Source organism: Neolamprologus brichardi, chromosome 11, assembly GCF_056152115.1.
Source record: "Neolamprologus brichardi isolate AB-2024 chromosome 11, ASM5615211v1, whole genome shotgun sequence".
Taxonomy (NCBI): Eukaryota; Metazoa; Chordata; class Actinopteri; order Cichliformes; family Cichlidae; genus Neolamprologus; species Neolamprologus brichardi.
In genome coordinates this window covers 24681489-24701190 of record NC_142114.1, presented here as the reverse complement: position 1 = coordinate 24701190, position 19702 = coordinate 24681489, and the positions used below count along the sequence as shown (strand labels likewise).

General features: G+C 37.1%; 1 protein-coding gene across 2 annotated transcripts; it reads left to right on the top strand.

The window, feature by feature from the left end:
* Nucleotides 1-543: 543 nt before the first annotated feature.
* On the top strand, nt 544-18661 carry lingo4b (leucine rich repeat and Ig domain containing 4b). 2 transcript variants are annotated; one of them, XM_006791794.2, is made up of 3 exons: nt 544-887; nt 15262-15367; nt 15521-18661. In XM_006791794.2, the coding sequence occupies exon 3, from the start codon at nt 15533-15535 to the stop codon at nt 17345-17347; it is 1815 nt and encodes a 604-aa protein (XP_006791857.1). In that variant the 5' UTR covers nt 544-887; nt 15262-15367; nt 15521-15532; the 3' UTR covers nt 17348-18661. The 2 variants fall into 2 exon arrangements, with proteins under 2 accessions (XP_006791857.1, XP_006791858.1); XM_006791795.2 differs by lacking the exon at nt 544-887 and adding an exon at nt 14004-14100.
* Nucleotides 18662-19702: the final 1041 nt, after the last annotated feature.

Genomic DNA, 19702 nt, shown 5'->3' with positions numbered 1-19702 from the left:
AATGTTGAGATTTAAAAGGGTCTAAGTATAACCCAGCAGAACACCCTAACTTAATAAAAACATTCTGATAATCAATTTTAACCCACGACACTCTCAGAAGGCTAAAATTTCTCTATTACAGAAATGTGACTGCATTTTCTGTTTTTCTATCTTGTTTTTTTATGTTTTTTTAGCACTTCAGACTCATGACAAAACTTTGACCATGTAGACATGAGCAGGTACAAGTTTAGGGTAAATGTAGTACTCTTGGTTTCAAGACTTAACTTATTTCGTTATTACATTGAGTTTCAATCTGAATCAGATAACCTCATATACAAAATATATCATTATAGTAATATATTAATTTCTATTTATAGATGTATTTTTGAGTCGTTGTTATAGACAGGGAACAGTAGCGCACGTAAAGGTTGAGGACTAATAGACTCATTCTTCGTTACATTACGTGCGGATTTGCAGCTCCGACGCATGGCACCGCTCCAGCCTTAAATCTGTGTGACTTTTGCTCCGTGAGCTGAGCAGAGGGATGGAGATGCGGAGAGCGCAGCATCAGTAGCACCGCGGTTTGAGCGCAGGAGCTTCTCCACAGAATCAACCACTCACAACAACACAGACAGAGACACAGCCGACCTAAATTACTTTAGTAGCGCAATTATTGGAATACTCCCGGAGGTATTCGGCAGTAGGAAAAGGAAATTAATGAAGAAGGAGGGCGAAGTAAATTGCGCGACTCTAGCGTGACAGATGTTGGAAAAGTCTGGCTGAATGTAGACCAACCGAAAAGGGAGAGGAGGGAGAGGAAACCCGTCCTTAACAGAGATGAGTACGCCTTTCTGTGGGAGATGGGCAGTGAGAGTTTAAGCGCTGAAGGCTTTAATGCGATGATTCAGGTGAGTTTCTTTATTTCCCTACAAACTACTTTCTATAACGTCCTATAACAGAAATAGGCCTGAAATGAGCTTAGGTTTGGTCTTCATCTTAGGGTAGGTTACTCTAAAACGAGCCAGTGTTTACTTTATATTTTATTTTTATGTGGAATCGCTAAAGTTCGCATTCTTACCACTAGTCGCAGTTCTGTGAGAACTTAAACAAAATTGAAAAAAAAAATGAACCAAACATTTACATTATTTATCTATTTGTAGCCTACTCCGTGTTTCTATAACATTTAGTCCAAACCAAGTCTGTAGAATTGCAAAACAGATAAATATCATAACAGTTATAATGTGAAGAACTTTTGTGCCATTTATTGTGAGTTGTCTGGAGCTTGCCAGGGCTGAGTTTAAACACTGACCTATATTAATGCTATTATTCCTTATTTTTTCTGTATGCGTTTATTTATTTTATTACTTGAAACCACAAAGAAAGCACACTTTAATGTCACTTTAATGTTCAGCCAAGTTTTTTCTAGAGGTCTGCTTGTTTCTTGTTGTTGTTGTTTGTGTTGTGGAGTTAGAGTGTCCATGGGAACAGTAATCCTCAGGATAGTTTGTTCCATAAACCTAAAAAAGGGCCACAACAGACTGTGTTTTAACAGCGTTTAAGCAGGATTACTGACAGCTGTAACTGCAACCTCATTTCCCCTGGGACAGTCCCTCCGTTTGTCTTTACATTCTATACTACTTTGTAGTATACGTCACAGTATTTTCAGTACTGTCGCTGAAAGGTATGTTTGTCAGTTTGCTATTATTTAAGATATAATCATCACCTCACCTGTAGTCAAGATCCACATTTCAGTGAAGGTACAGATATGAACTCAGACCAGCAGCCAACTCTTTGTCCCCCCCTCCTGTCATAATGAGGACACACATCATATTGGTTGTGGCTCAGGAGGAGCAGATCACCATCAAGGGAGAACCAAGGATTTGACACTTGGGATTCTGCCAAATGGGCAATTTAATCAGAGGGCATTTTATGCACAGGAAGTATGTCAGTCTCCTTGTTAGAAACTGATTTATCTGGACTGTTATATTGGGCAGCCACTCCAGACCTCAGTTGATTGGAGCCTTAGGCAAAGAAGTACAAGACAAGTTTTTAATTGTTTTTCACTTTCATTGCACGGCTTCAGTGGCAGATATATGCAGCTGGGTCTTGAGGTATGTTGGTCAGACAGTGAGCTTGCATGCTAATGTTGTGGTGAGTTTATACATTTATCTGTATTACTGCTTGCATGATATCATAAAGAATGAAATGTTTCTCCTTTGTTTTAATGTTAAAAAAACTTTGATGATGAATATTAAGGGCTTTTTTGTACTGTGGGAAACTCAGAACCTTTGAATTTAAATTTCAGATCCCACTTTAGGTCAAAGTAGGTAAAATTAAGTGGAGTATAATCAGCTTTGGTCTGCTTTCTATATGGGAGAAAATGCTCCCAGGTAGAATCCAGACATTCACTTTATACCTGCCAAACAAATGATCTTGAAGAGCTTGGCCAGATAAATAGTGTAGTTGGCTCTTTGGTGGAAAGAAATATCATCACCCCTTCAGTTTTATATATATATATATATATATATATATATATATATATATATATATATATATATGTATGTATGTATGACTCACATGAAGACTGAAATTATTATAAATTTAAATTAAAACTTACTTTCTCTTTGACTGTCAACACTGTTGACTATCCCACTTGTTTTCTGTGGTAGAGATTTTAGACAAGGTTTTGCTTAATTAGAGTGTGCTGTCTACATTATTAAAAAAACATGTTTAGCTGTTATTTGGCAGCTTGAACCTAAAACATTTGTGGGAATAAATATTCTGTAGAAAGAGAAAAATTCTTTATTATACTGTTGTATAATATTAGGTTTGTATTAATCCTAACACACTGTTTGGGTCAAATTTGACACATTTTGACATAGTCAAAAAATAGTCTAATTGTTTACTGTTGTATTGCTCTTATACATTTTTTCTACATTTTCCTTGTTTTTGATCAGATTTGACCCATATCTTTTTATATGGATTTTAGATCCATCAGTGTGGGTCAAATCGAATAAATTATGGTTTTAGGGGATCTTTGAAACTCTAACACTGTATATTTTTATGCGACATTGGTGACAGAGGACAAGAGAGACCTTTACACTGTAACAAGAGCATCACATCACCTATAGCCCTGACTGATCATGGGGTAATCTGAAAAACAGTGAAACAGTAAAACAACATATATAGGAACAGAAATCATACAGAGGTCAGAGGGTAATTTGAGACATGGTGCCTTGACATGAGATCTGGAATAGATAGACAGATAGACTATTTACACATTAAAACTAATCTGTAGTTCAAAAACTCTTTTACGAGAGAATTCTTGGCCTTACATACTGTAAAGGCACAGATTAAATTGGGCACTTTTGTGAATTTTATTTTTTGATTTATTATATAGCTCAACTTTTGCTCATGTATTTATGGAACTTGTGTTTTCCTAACCTGTATGGTTAATTACAAGCAAACTTTTCTGTTCAGCATCCGTGAAGACAGCTTAAAAAGAATACTTTACAATACTTCCAAATGACACACATTTCCATATAAACCCATCACACGAGGAAAAAAAGAGACATGTAGGTGGGAGATTACTTCAATGCAGCTTTGACTTCTTTCCAACAGCAGCTTCTTAATACCAGGCTCCGCCAAAGAGCTGTCTGGGAGAAGGTATATTTTAGCCTGGAACAATGCATCCTCATATCCCCCAGCCGCAGTTTCAATCTTAACAGCTATGAGATTAACATCACAGTTCCATTTAGTACTTCTGCCCCCCTTCCTTTTTGTGCAAAAGCTAAATCTCTTAATTTTCACATGAGGCCATGTGCGGTTTGCCCTTTCATCAGTCTTAACTTATCCTGGTTTTGGAGGGATTGCACATGAATTGCACACTCACTATTCAGGCCACATAGTCATTTGAAGTCCTTTTGTAGATGAACAGAAACATCAGATGTTTACTGCCACCGGAGGAATGTAGTCAGGGCTTGAGTAAAGCCCTGACTTGAAAGCCACTGGCCCATTGGTTGTGTTAGCAGCAGTCTTGTGTTGTTTGGCCATGAAAAAGAAAAAAATATGTAATAGAGGATTTCTTTCATGCTACATGTTTTTCTAGGTTGTGTTTCCATTTTCATGATGCATGTGTCCTTTCCGGTTTATTCTATTACTTTATTCATCTGTAAGCCATTAACCCATTTCACATGTGAAGACTAACCCAACGTCCAACAAAGAGTAAAGCACAGGCACTTCCTAAGCTTTTCTATGGTAAGTGTCCAGGATCGTTTCCTTCAGGGTAAGATATTGTGAGGGCAAGGAAAGAGAAAATCAAAAGGGGCATGTCACAGTATGTTACTCTTATTCTGTTTGTGTATTTTTACGACTCTGATGTTTTTTTTTGATCTACTTAATTCTACTGAACGATCTATAGGTTGTCAGTCAGTGAGTGTGCTTAATTTTATCACCAAGTAGTTGTTGAGTCATACACTGGGGCCATTCAAAACACCTCACTTCAGAAAAAATAATTTATAGTGTGGTGGTAACACAGTTGCTAGTTTAATTCCAGACAAGAACATAAATCCCCATTTGGGTGTTGCAGCAGGAAGGTCATCCAACCTAAAACTCTGCCAAATCAAACATGCTTCAAACCATTGTTGTGGCTACTGGAAGCTCGATATGTCATAAACAGATCGAAACCACAGTAGGTCTCAAGTTTCTCGATCAAGATGTGTTTTGTTGTCATTCACACAAGTACTTTCATCAGTTTTTGTATGTATAACTGAGTGCAATTTCATGAATGTCTACAAGGACATGCTGTTCAAAAGCACTTCCTCATTTGTATTATTCATTGAATCAAGTCTACAAAGGCACACAGAAAACAGTCTGGGAAGAGATAAAGAGAATCCAGTTTGATGCAGTTAGTATGAATAAGGCTGTGACCTCAGGGCTTTTGCTCCTCCTTTTAGTGCAGACATTGTGAACACGTATAAAGGGTTTAGGCTTTAGAATTTGGACTACATTAAACATGAACTAGTTTTTCTGAAGCAAACTCAACTTCCTAGTAACCTACCCTATCTTTATTCGCTTTATCCGCTATTGAAAATATCACTTCCTGTCTACTAGGAAGATTTAAAAAAGCAAACGTCTTCAGGCCATTAACTGGGTCCTTTTCCTGACCCCATTTGCCATAGTCATAAAGGCTGGACAATATTTGCTCTAGGTCAAAAAATAAACAAATGGAGAACTAGATGGAGTGGCCAATCAGAAATTTTCAAATAAATAATTAAAAGTAATTAATACAGTATTGTGAACAGGAGTAGTCAAAAGTTTATGTCCTTCTTGTCACATTCATGGCTACTGCTGGGCCTCACATTGTAGTATTTCTTTCCATCTACATGGTGTAATTGATTGCTTCTCAATGTAAAAATATAAAACTAAGTATATTAGACCTAAAATTTCCCTTTTTCAGAAGAAGCAAAAGCCGTATTATTTAATGTTGTTGCTCCATCAAGATGTCTTCACTGTGTTTTGGTGGAAGATCTAATGACAGAGTGTGTTGTACGCTGTTCAAATCACCAAGCTCTTTAAAAGAATACTGTCTCAAATTTAGCAGTGCAGTTCTTATCAGAACTTTATCGGACTTACAATTTGGGTCATTCCATCTCAAATCTATGTGGGTCTTCTACTCGACCATCTCCAATTTGCATAAAAATGTTATGGTCCAAAGTTTTTTCTTCTCAGTCAATTTGTATTTGTTCTTACTTTTGTTCTCTGTCATTTTTTTGTTAAGTTTGGACAGATTTAGGACAAAAATATGCAGAAATTGGATGGCAAATTCTACCATGTTCATAAATATTCATTATGCCCAATTCCCCATTGACGATGATGAAGAGTCCCACTCAAGGCACTGACAATAAACCCCCATTTTATGACATTAATAAGAAAGGGGAAGTTTTTTTTTCTTTCCCTTTTATTCTGGTGAGATTGGGACTAAGTCACTTTCTGAATAGCAGTGATTTGTTTCCGTTTGCTTTTGTGTTGCTAAGACTGTCTGGGCATGCTTGTGGTAGCAGCCTTGGCTGCTATCAGATTAGCATTAGCATTAGGTCTTCTAAAAAAGAAAAGCTCAACCTGCACAAAAGGGAAGATTATGGAGTTGGTGGATTTCTGTGAAGTAAAAGTTCATTCTGTCTTTGGTGTTTGTAGTGATTTTATAATTTGGTTTACTTTAGATAAAAAATATTATATCAGGAAATGTGATCAGGACTTTTAAATTTCATTTGTTTTCTAGTTTTCAGTTCTCAATTTTCTCAATTTAATTCTCAAAAAATAGCCTTTTAGCTATTTTACCTCTTAATTGTTTTCCTTTCCCAGATTCTTCTAGATCATTCTTTTCTCCTACTGTTACTCATTTCTACTATTTTCTCTTCCCTTTGGTTCTTTTCACCGTACTTTTCAGTATTTCTGTATTTCATACTTTATATTTCTTCTTTTTGTCTCACACATTAGTTTTCTCTTGAATGTGTAATGTGTTAAAGTGTATTTTTTTTATATATAATTTTCTTTGCACGTTACTTTTGCCAGTAATCTTTTGGAATTGTGTAGGATCCAGGTAGTTCTCCTGTCTTTTGTCTTTCATCACTATAGAAACATAATCTCTCAATAAGCATTTTAAGACCCATTCTGCTGTTCTGATTGCAGCTATATTCTGCACTCGGTATGTAAGTTGTCCTGAATTATTGAGTGTTTTATCTATGATCTGTTGCAGGTTAAGAGCCCTCAGCTCCCTATTAATGGCTGACCTCCCATTATCTCTTTGTTGTATAATGATGGATCCAGTGCATCATATCAGTTAGCTGAGATGACCTCATTTGTCACATCACATAGGGTGCTGCGCTGAATCTAATTCCCTTCCCTCATTTATGTGTGCTATTATTAATATTGCAGACGGTGCACTTTGCATGACGTTGCACAGAGTCTTAACTCTCTCCTTGTCGGAATGAGGAATTACAGCAAAGTGCTTTACCCAACACACAGTCTGGAACAAGGCTGATGTGAGTGAATCTGTCACTGTGACCCAGTTCCACCACACATTAAATTGATAATCACACCAATATTCAATCACACCATACTTAATGTGTCTGTTCTTTGTTCTGTCTTTTTTTCTCTTGGCAAAATCAATGATAGTGACATGCATACACCAAGAGATAATAGAAACAGAAAAAAATACACAACTCTTGAAGACAGAGGCACAAAGACACACACTAATTATTTATAACCAAGAGCTTTTAAAATTTGGACACTGTTATGATGGGCGATAATGGAGTTTGTTCTTGAGAAAAATCTTTTCCATGTTAAAATTAGCTTCATAAATCAATCAATGATCTTTGGCAAACAATGAATACAGTCCTATTTGTCCCAAGCAAAAGCTTATAACCATACTGACATATATTCTTCTTTATCTCAGAATGACGTGTTAATTTCAAACATGCAACCAGGCAAGAACAATCCTCCTTTGCTATACTCATATATTCACAGGTCTTTGCTTTCCTCCCAGCATTTTAGAAGGTGATCAAATTAGAAATGTCTTGCATGTGCTCCACACAGTTTGTAAAATGTTGGCAATGAATGAAAAGATTGCGTAATGTAGACATGAATTATGTGAAGATTAGATTCTACCATCACAAACTCGATTACGTAACAACACCTGGCACCTGATATGTAACTGCCCATTATTGTTCCATTCATTAAAATTTGCATAACATATCTTAAGTCCCGCAAATTACACACACACACACACACACACACACATATATATATATATATATATATATATATATATATAAATATATATATATATATATATGTAGATAGATAGATAGATAGATATCTATAGATATCTATATATATCTATATCTTTATCTCTCTCTCTCTCTATATATATATATATATAAATATATATATATATCCAATCACAAATTTAGTTCCCAAGTAACTACATGATTGTAGTATTATTATTAATTTTAAACCTAAAAAACTGTGAGAAAATATGAACCATATTTCATTTTGCATCTGTTATGTATATTTTTAACATTTCTGTTGGAGCTGTTTATAAACCCAAGTGTTGCTGTTTGACTCTCCAATAGGCTGCTAACTGCAGCCAATAAATAATCGTGTGGGAAGGTTTCTCCTATATGGTGCGGCCAACAGCAACTTTAGTTTCTTTAGAAGATACACAATGCTGTTGAGTTTATATACAATTTACAAAGCTACTGAGCCAAGCTTGCTAATCTTAAGCTGATGTAAAATACATCCATTGGCATATATTTTGTGGCCATTATAAGCTTGTTTGTGAGCATCATTATAAATACACAAAGACATTAAACAGAATTTTTTTATGGAGCACCAAATTTAAGTCTTTTAATATCAAACATCTTTTTAGCCTTTTTATAACTTTTTGTTTTTAAGACCAAGAAGAAAAAAGTAATAAAATGAAACATGTATGTACTTGAATAATACCGTACAAATTCATAGTATAGCGTGGCCTAGATGCAAGAACTCAGAGCGTTATGCTGTGTTCACATTATACAATTTTGTGATGTACTCGATGAATGATGACAATGTAAAAGAATAGTGTCAATATTGTGTTTGTGGCTCTGTTATACTGTAAGAAAGTTCAGTATTGGATGGCATAACTGTGTTGTACAGTACACAGTGCTTTACTTTAAATTCCAAACAGTAAGGCATGCTAACCTGTTTGCCCTATTTTAAAATGCATTGTGTTTTCATGTAACCTTTAGATAAAACACAAAGTTAGTGTACCTCAGTTTGTTTCGCAACATGAAAAAACACAACTTCACATTATATCAGATCCAATATCAATTTAAAAAAATTAGGGCATTACATGTAAGTCCTTTGCTAAGTATAACTGCTCTTCTTTCTCCCCATCTTGTCTTTCTTACATTTTTCTCAGCGACGTTATGCTGTACTCTTTTCTGTCCTTGGAAAATGCATTAGTGTGCCTTCAGATAGCAGACACATTGTGTGACAAACTGCACACTGCACAAACAGTTAGTGACATTTTTTGAGCTTATAAAAATATTGCAGTTGAAATTGCCTGCCACTTAAAAAATGTTTCTGCCTTTGTGCTAGCTTCTCTTCTATAGGTGCTGAAGTATTACAACCACAACTTATAAATATCCCAAAAACAAATCCAAAACCACAGTTCCAAATCATCCCTCTGCATTTTAACCCCTGAGTACAGCACTATAAATGATGCATAAATTATATTTTTGCTTCTTTCATCTCTTTGTATACAAGTGATCAATTCACCTTGTCTTTTGCCTTTTATGTGTTATATATTTATTTGTTGAAAAATTCTCTGAGATTTCATTGGAGAAGAAAACTGAGTTAAATTTATACAGCACATTTAAAAGTCGAGTGTTTTGTATGCTCCAGTCGTATGACAGTATACAAACAAACAATGGAGGAACTGCATTGTGCGCTGCAATTCATTTCTTATCATCCAACAGTTTGTGTGCACTAAGCTTGATGTCTGGGAGTAGTGTACGACGTCTCACAGTGTCCATTTAATTTATAGGATTGCTAAAATCTCACAGAGTGTAGGCGTATTTAGAATACTAAAGAATCCTGTCACCCAGCTAAAAACCTTTTTAATTTCCTCCTTCTCACTAAGAAGCATTAAGAAAAGAACATCCGTGTTCCAGAATAGCATCCTGAAACTTTACATCACTGTGAGACACTAAACTCAGTACAGCAGGCTAATCAGCAGGTTTAAATAACTGCACAATAAGGCGCACAAAGGACTTTATCCATAGGTCATTTGGGTTTTTGAAGCTAATTCTTCTACAAATGTTAATGCTTTTAAACTAGGCCTTTTTACCAAATTGCCTTTCGTTATATTTTGCAGGATAGATTTTGCAAGTTTATTAATAAATCAGGTACTTGGTGAGTGAATGATTCTAGTGTTTCAGTTTGTTTCACTGTGAATTAAAATGAGCTCAGTTCAGAAGTTTAAAAAAAAAAAATCTTGAGTTTTTTCACACTTGGGGCCATTTTTTCCATCAAGTGTGCAGCGTGTTTCGGATTTCAATACAAGATTCTGCATTTTCTACATCTGAACACCAGATCGATAGATCTCTGCAATATTTTTAGTACATCATACTCTTTGGCAACCTTGGGATCAAGATTTTTTCATAAATTCAAATTATTTTGAATCTTTGTTTTTGTTGGTTTCAACAAGATTTCACTTATTAGCATAAGTTAGTGACCAAATGTGTGACCCTGCTCTCAATGGGGTAAAACTATAGTCTGTACTTTTGCAACTGTAGCTCCTTTTGTGGTTCAGTTTTTCTCTGAGCTTTTACCCTTGTATTTCAGATATTTTCTTTATAGATGTGCCTCCTGACATGAGCTTGTTTACAAAGACTTCCTCAGATACACCCAAAGGGGAAAGACCAGGAGACTTGTGTTTTCTTTCTATGCACTGAACAGCTGTTCTGCCAGTAAACCCTTTAATATTTGCTGCTTGCATGCAGGAGGTCTCAGGGGCCGTCACATTGTAGCAGGTGCCAGAAGCCCTTTTAAAAAATGGAAACGCACAGCTCCACCATCTCCCCCGTCAAACGTGCTTTTAACAACTTGAGTGCACACACCCACACAGAGAAGACACAAATTCATGCTCTGTGATCCCTGCACTGTTGTTCTGTTCCAGCCTTTTTAATTGGGGATTTGAGCCAGGCTCTTGTCTTTCTCACTGTGACAAGCTAAAAATAGCCCTTTGACAAGTGTCAGAAAACTCAACCGGGCTCAGACTGTGTATTCTGTGTCAGATGGGCTGCTTGGCGCAGGGATTCATGCTCGGGGCATCCAAATTCAGTGGAGTGGATACTGCCAAACTGTCATCCTGTGGCCCATGTGAGCTCATGTTCCTGTTCCATGCACCTGTTGCTAAAATAACTTTTCTTTTCATCTCAGTAATTGGATTCTGTCTGTCACAATTCTTCACATTTTGCTTGAAGTCCTTTGGTGACAAAGCAATCGAATATAAAAGAACTCAGCTAAGGTGAAGCTTTAAAGGGCTGAGTTTCAGAAAGACGTCCCTCAAAGCTAATGAAACCACAGTGCAGGATACAAGAGGAGTTCAGGTTAATTGAGACTCATTGCCTCTTTCTTCCTCGTGGCAGTGTTTTAGCAAAGTAATGATGCAAATTGCTTTTCAGTGAGTAAATACATGGATCATGTTAGGTTTGATGAATAAGAGGAACAGCAAAAATGTCTCATTTAAGCTGTGTTTCACATTTCTGGCATCAGCATAAACAAACAACATCCATACTCATGAAGCCATCTCAGTGACTTTAGTAGTCACAGCAATCATTAATGGTATAATACTTTTAATTTAAATCATTATAATCTTAATCCCTGTGGAAGAACACAGCAACTTTGGACAGTGAAGAAATGAGTGAACCTGCAGCAACACTAGGGCAAAGAAGAAAGTCCAAATGTTAACATGTATGTCTGATGAAAGAACAGAGAAAGGGAAAACTGAACAGAGTATGGAAGGTGAAATATGTCGAACAATTATGCGACAGTTGGAGCTCATCCAAAATACTCTGCCAAAGAATTGTCTGATGAGATGTTACATCACTGATATTGTTTGCATTTTGGCAATGTGAGGGTTTATTAGGTAAGAGCTGGCATCTTCTTGGCTTTAGGAGAGTGGATATTTTTGACTCATGCAAAAAAAGGTTTTTGCAGGGTCATCAAATGGCAGCTTCATATTGGTCAATCAGAGTCTGCAGTATCTTGCCAGACTCTGGCAACATAAGCAAATCCCAGGAACTGGATGGAACAAGTTCTCACAGTGATCAAACAGCATGCTTACTAAACAGAATTAAACTGAAATGAACCTGAAGTGACTTCTTAGAAATGACTGCAGGGAATTTCTAAGAAAAATATATAATAAAGATACAAATATACATATGTAATTGAATTAACCAGAAATAATAAAACACTTAGAAAGACTGAAGAGAAATGCAGGAAACGGTTTTATTATTGACAACTCATTGTGATTCAAAAATGAAACAAAATATAATAAAAATAAGTTATTCGCAGAGTGTGATTTTCAATAAATGATTTTTTTAAAGCTATTAAAATAAGTTGGTAGTTTGTTTTGGAAAAAAATTTATCCATGAAAATAACTGCAACTATAGTAGGCAAGACTATTAAACCTGTTTGTGTTTTCCCAAAGGTAACCAGAGATTTGTATTTATTTATTTTATTAAATGGATTAATTTAACCCATAGTCTCCTCATCTTCAGTCTTTTCTAATTCCCCCTGTAGGAGGTCTTCTGCAGTGTGTTGACCCTCGTTTGCCTGCATAACTGCAAACAGTACTGTAGTAAAATATGATGATCTGCTAAACTGTTTTCATCTTTATCTCATTCAGTTAGCTGTGTAGCTTTTGGACTGTAATAACCTATTGTTTCTTAGTGGCATACTGTAAAGCCACACATGGATCAAGGTAGATTTGGAACACAACCAGAATATCCCCCCATGCATGCAGCAGCAGCTGTACTGTCAAAGAAGCCCAGTCACTGACAGGGAAAGTCATTTGCACAAAAAACTAAATTGAAAGTTGCAGCACTAAGAAATGCTAAGGTAATATTTTAAAAAAAATAGATACCTCTGTATCTATTCTAATTTAGTAAAGCTTTTAGTATTTTTATTTTTGTGTGTTTGTGTTTATCTTGACAGCTTAGTGTCTTAAACCAATAAAAACCATGCTGTAGTCAATTACTGTGCATGTGTGAGCAACTACAGAGTAAGACATATTTAAATGCAGGGAGTTCTCCTGGAAATACATAATATCTGATTCATTTTCACTTGTGACGGTTACAAAATTTAAGAGGGTCCTCAGTTCTCCATTTGTGCGTGGAGACACACATTTCTGTGTATTCAAAGGAGCTTGCAAAGAAAAGCGTCTGGACATCTTTAAGTTAAAGTTAAAGTTAAAGTTTAACTTAAAGAAGTCCAGACGCTTTTCTTTGCAAGCTCCTTTGACTACGATGACCTGGATGACTGAGAACCTTCACAGACATATTTCTGTGTATGTTTTTCATTCTAATGAGAAATTGTATTATTAATAGAAACAACAAGTGTTTCAGTATGATAGAAAATAGTTAAAACAATTAACACTGTAACATGACACTCATGTGACCACAATCCACACAGGGTGAGAAATAGCAAATTCATTTATTTCCCCACTTTCTAATTTGATGGATGGGTCAGTCCTGGGTATAACTCTGGAGTCGTGACCTTTGGCTGGACTGTATCTTTATGGTGTGCAGATAGACGCAGGGGAGGTGTGAAACCAATTGCTGATTGGCTGGAAGGTCTCGGCAACTGACAGGGTAAAGGCCTGGGATATCTCCCAGCTGTCAGTCTCTGTCTCTCACAACTTAGCTCAGGGGAGGGGGGTATCAGCATATTTAACTTGTGAACCCCATCAATGGACCAATACAGTTTTTGTAAAATACTATATTTGCTACTCATGGTCCATTTCTTTAGGTTTTTTTTTTAATAGTTTTTAAAGAATATAAATTTAATACCATGTTATGTATTTTTTGCCATTTTTAATAGTTATTTGAAGAACTTGAGCTTGAGATCACATATACTACATAAAATTAGCATAAGAATTAACCTGCAGAAACAAAATAATAACAATAATAATAATAATTTACAAACACCAGAAATAAAACGCAGCATTTTACAGCCGATTTGATTTTAGCTGTGGTGAGTAAAAACTGGGAAATCACCAACTATGCCTGGCTGACGTCCAACATTTATTGGTACCTTTCTTGTGTGACTGCACTCTAATATATTGGTCTAAAAGGAGCCCTGTGAGTCTAAGAGCACAAGTGTTGGGTTTGTGAGTCAGCGCTCCCAGCCTGCCAGTATAAGAGCTGTTTGCATGAAGAACAAGGATGAGACAAAGACTGTAGAGCTCTGGGACTGTTAGCAACTCAGGCACTCAGAGGAGAGGCTGCAGCGAGGGTGGGTCCACACTCTGGAAACTGTTTGATGGTGAAGAGTAAGCTGCAGCTGCTGCAGGTCAGACACTGTTTGGCTTTGGTATTTTGAGGATTATTTTTGTATTGTATCTTTTTTTTTTATATGAAAGGAAATATCCTGTGTGAGAGCAATTCAGCTTCTGGACTTGGAGGTTTTCATGCAGCTGTGGAAAAGTGTTAAGAATTACGATTTGTTTCTTTTAATGTCTGTTAGGTAAGATTTGTTCTTCATATTTTAGCAGGTCTTAGTGGTAGTTGTTGGGGAAGGGATGCATAATTTATATTAGATTCTACATTCACCATTTTCTTCAATTCAACTGGCAAGCCAGACAGCAGCATTATGTAATTTACTGATATTTCACTTTGCAGCATTTTACAGACAGCAGGGCTCTTTTTCGACTCCCTAAAGTTTGGAGGTTGCTTTTACTTATCACTCAGTAGCTTCACTGATTATTTTAGAATATGTTCATACAAGATTTATGCTGTTATATTTTCCTACTTAATTTGTACCAACAATGGAGGCTGCTTTGTGTTATCATGTCTTCTAAACATCTATATGAAAATATGTTTATCATTATAGTGCTTTACTCTAAAGCAACACCGTAGATCAAATTAAGGTACAATTTAAACAAAAGATATTTGTGCACAAGTCTTGATTGATTCAATAGCTCTAACACTGACTGCAATAATATTCTGTTCATAGTTGTGAGTAATTAGAACAGATTGGCTATAAAAATAGACACTTTCTGTTGTTCACTTCCTTATGTAAAAATGCTGTTGCAATGCACCTAATGACAAGCAGAATTAATAATGCAATATACTGATTGCAGGACTCAAAATGCACACAATCTTGAATCTTGATTTCTTCCACTTTGGCAGTGATTGGTTTAACACACTGGTCAAATGGTTGTCTTCCCCTCATGTGAGGTGCACACTGGTTCTGTGTGTTGCCAGATGCTACAAAATGAATCATTTAACTCACAGGACTGGGTTGCCTTCTGAGAAAGCTATGTTTGTGGTGGTTTTTAATCCATTTGGTTTGTCCTGCTAGGAACACTAAGCTAATTAAATGGATGGAGTTAATAGATCTTACAACTAATAAATGTTGAAACTTACTCAGCCTTACAACTCAGCCTGTTGTGGAGTTGCCATTTTTTTCACTTAGTTAACCTTGGTTTTTCTGATTTTCTTTTATCCTCAGGTGACACAAAAGGACATGTTGTTGACAGACAATCATCAGTGGACTTAAGCTTGACTCCAACTTGACTGCCACTGGTTATGAAAATCTGCACTTCAAAACTAAAACGGTATGTTTTGATTAAAATGTAAGCTTGTGAGGGCAGTGAATTCAATACAAATACATTTTGCTTACACTCTGTCTTAGAAACATAAAGCTCCTATAGAGAAAAACATCTTTATAAATGTTTTTTAAAAAGGTAATTATGTGCATCTCTTTTCAGGCCGGGCGTAAGATGTTTGTGGAGTCAGTCGTCCGATGGGGCTTGTGGAGCATCCTGCTCCAGTTTGGACTGGGCGTATCTGCAGGAGGCTGTACTCCACGCTGTCTGTGTCGACCTGAGCCCAAAGAAGTGATCTGCTCTGGAAAACACTTAAATTCGGTGCCTGAGGCCTTGTCCAGTGATGCCAGACGTTTGGATTTATCCCGCAACAGGATTAAGACTGTGGGACGCCGCCAATTTTCTGGCCTTGTGAAACTTCAAGAGTTGGACCTCAGTGATAATATAATCTCCATGATTGAGGTAGAGGCTTTCCTGGGCCTACAGAATCTCAGGACACTTCGGCTTAAGAATAACCGCCTCAAGATCATCCCAGTTGGGGTGTTTTCTGGCCTGTCCAGTCTGAATTTTCTGGATTTGAGCCAAAATGAGATTTTGGTCTTTCTGGACTATACCTTTAAAGAAATGGTAAATCTGCAGACACTGGAAGCTGGTGAAAATGACTTGGTCTTCATCTCCCAGCGTGCTTTCTTTGGTCTGCAGAATCTACAGGAGCTCAACTTAGACCGTAGCAACCTGACCTCAATTCCCACTGAGGCATTGTCCCAGCTCCAGAGCCTGACACGTCTACGAATGCTACGCCTCACCATTTCTACACTTCCCAACAATGCTTTCCGTAAACTGCAACACCTGCGCAGCCTCCTGATCACAAACTGGCCTGCACTGGACACTATAGCTGGCAACAGCCTAATTGGTCTAAATTTGACCTCGCTTGTTATCAGTAGCTGTAACCTAAGTGCAGTTCCTTATTCTGCACTTCGTCACCTGGTGTATCTGCGCTTCCTGGACCTGTCCTATAACCCCATCACTGTTATCCAAGGTAACCTGCTTGGGGATCTCTTGAGACTTCAGGAGCTACACTTAGCAGGTGGCAGCCTACTACGAATAGAGCCGGGGGCCTTCAGGGGACTAGCCTATTTTCGCATGCTTAATGTGACATCCAATCAGCTCACTACTTTGGAAGAGAGCACCTTCCATTCTGTTGGGAACCTTCAGGTGCTGCGGTTAGATGGGAATCCCCTAGCATGTGACTGCCGGCTTCTCTGGGTGTTTCGTCGCAGAGTGCGGTTGAACTTCGATGGACATCAGCCCACTTGCTCCTCTCCTGATACAGTAAGACAGCGTGAATTCAAAGACTTCTTAGAGAAGGAACTTCCAAGGGTTTTTACCTGCCGCCCTGCTCGCATCATGCACCGTAGGCCGCAAGAGGAAAGAGTAGAGGAGGGCACTACTGTTCTCTTTTCCTGCAAGGCTGATGGGGATCCATCACCATCTATCACCTGGATCTCATCCCATAAAAATGTGATTTCTCCAACAGGAAGAATCAGAGTTTTACCAAATGGAACTTTAGAAGTGCGTTTTGCCCAAGTTCAGGATAGTGGCACATATCAGTGCCTGGCAAGTAATGCAGCTGGCAATGACAGTCTGACTGTCAGCTTGTATGTGAAGGGGCTCCCACGCAACCGAAACATGTCTTTCGTCACAGAGGAGGGCTTGGTAGAACCTTCAAATACCCAAGCTGCAAACTCCTCAGCTCAAATGGCTAAGCCATACCCATTCGATGCAAAGACCTTGATCATTGCAACCACCATGGGCTTCCTGTCGTTCCTTAGCTCAGTTGCCATCTGTTTTGTCTTCATGTTTTTCTGGAGCCAGAGCAAAGGTCAAATTAAACACACTGCAACTATTGACTTTGTTCCTCGGTCTTCCATGGGTGGAGGGGGAGGGGATGGTGGTGATGGTGGCAGGTTTACCATGAAACTCATTTAAAGCTGAGTTAGAATTAAAAGGAGTGTTCATATAGAATTTGAGTTCTTCTGTATCACTGGTGATTTCCACTGAGACACTCAAAAATCAACACGACTATTTAAACACCCCTTAAGAAGGCAAGTCGGAGCCAGTGTGATGCACTTGTGCCAGTCCTCTTCTAATTTTAGAGTTGAAAGTTCCATCTCAGCACCAACTTGGCTGTGTTATCTAACTAATGAATATCTTATGATCCAGGGATTGGATAATGTTAGCAGATTGTAGGTGGAGCTGTCTGCTGGTTGCTGTGCATTTATTTTCAAAGACTTGTACTTGGAAAAAGCAATTCCTTTTTTTTCTTTTTTGAAGCATGTATTTACTAAACAGTTATAAATCTCATAGGTTTATGTAGTGACTGAGACCACAGTTAGAATTTCACAACTATCATATTTAAAAAGTACCAGGTGCTTGTTTAATCATCTGTATTGTACTAATGTGCTAACTTTTGTTTTCTTTTGCCAACACAATATAAGCCAAGCTAATTCTGGTTAATTCTGCTTAACAATTGAGGTAAAAGACTGTCAATTCAGCATTGGTTGTAAGACTTTAACATGTACATATATAGCCATAAAGCTTTTGATACATGCAATAAATTATTGGAGTAGAGTAGCCAAATAATTTCTTATTCTTAATTCAATTGTTACATTTTGGACATTAGAACTTTTTAGAACGTTTCAAGGTTGCTGCTTTGGAATTGATAGCTAACCCTAATGTACATAGGAATGTATCCTTTCCCTTTTCAAACAACACATTTTTCAGGTCTGTCAGTCTTTTTACAGATGTAGTTAGCATGTGATTGCATTTGATGAATCTTTGTTCTATCAAAAATTGCATTGATTTTGCTTTTTATATAAATATATACAGCAGGAAAAAAGTTAGCTTTTTTTATATATATATTTCTTTTCTAGCCATCCCACCCCACCTTCACCCCTTAAAGACACACACACACACACACAAGCTAAAAAAAACATGTGCCTCAGTAACATTCTCACCATTGACAGAGAGAATGCTCACCTGATCATTTTCATCTTGTAAATATTTAGGTCAAGGGCGTTTGTGTGTGCACTGTTCATTCTGTCATTTTATCTAGTTCTGGGGATTAGTGTCACTCAAATAATGCACTCTTTTTGTGTGTAAACTGAACTGTGTAGATGCACTACGCACAAAGCTTTATTATGCCATGAGAGAAGGATGTAGGTCTAAGGATGCAGCATCCACATGTTTGTCTATTATTTGATATCTTGTAAAAATGACTTTTCAGTGATATGTCATTAAAAGCCTACATTTAATTCTGGTGTGTATCAATGTACGATGATTTATTTGCAATGTTATTGAATTAGAGTGTTAAAAAAGCATCTTATATCTGGCAGCAGATCTTTACCTGAAATTATTCTATTGTTGAAAAAATTGCCAGCTTTTAGCTTTTTTGAATAACGAAAGCACTTAATCTCTTTGCTGTAAGTCTATTGTGAGAAATGGGTGTTTCAGTTTGATACAAAACGTAGCCTTGTTGCCTCATTGTAAGACCGCAAAGCTACAGCTGGCACTCAGCCACACAGATGTACATTTGTCTTTTTCTTTTCTGTGAAGTTGAAGGATTATGTGTACAGAAGAATGCTGGTATGACTGCCTTTTATTTATTTATTTATTTTACATTTTTTCCAGAGCCACGTGTACCACATACAAAATTACAAATAATCTATTTAGTTAGACATTTACTGTCTTTTTCCTTCCTCCTTACCTGCATACATAATTTTTAATGCTGACTCTCTGTTCACAACACAATATTGTCCCTGAGTGTGAGATAAATGTTAAATAATGAACCCTCGTTTCACCTTAGCACACTTCAGAGACTTGCAGTAAATTCACTGGACAGAAAATAATTTTGTTTGTCTAATGCAGTTGCCCAGAATAACCCAGAAAAATGGAGGACAAAAAATGATAATCACGTGTATGAGCAGAGATTTAAACCCTTTTGGATTACCTCTGCATGTCTCAATCTGTTATATAGGTCTGTCTGGCGGGTGCTATCCTCCAGCCCAGCTTGGCCCGTCATATTATCTATTTTAATACAACTATGTGCTCCCATTGGACAGAAAGCCAAAAAGGCAGATTAAAGTGGTGTTTATAAGTCACTCCCCTCATGACTGGCATGCTCACACCACTGAGAACACCGTGGTCTTTGCTCTTAGTTCGTTTCAGACTCCTCTATTTTTAATGTAACTATGGAAACATTTCTTTACAACATAAGGTGCATTTAAAATTTATGACGTTGGTATTTATTTGACACCTCCCTTAATGACACGGGAATAGGCTTAA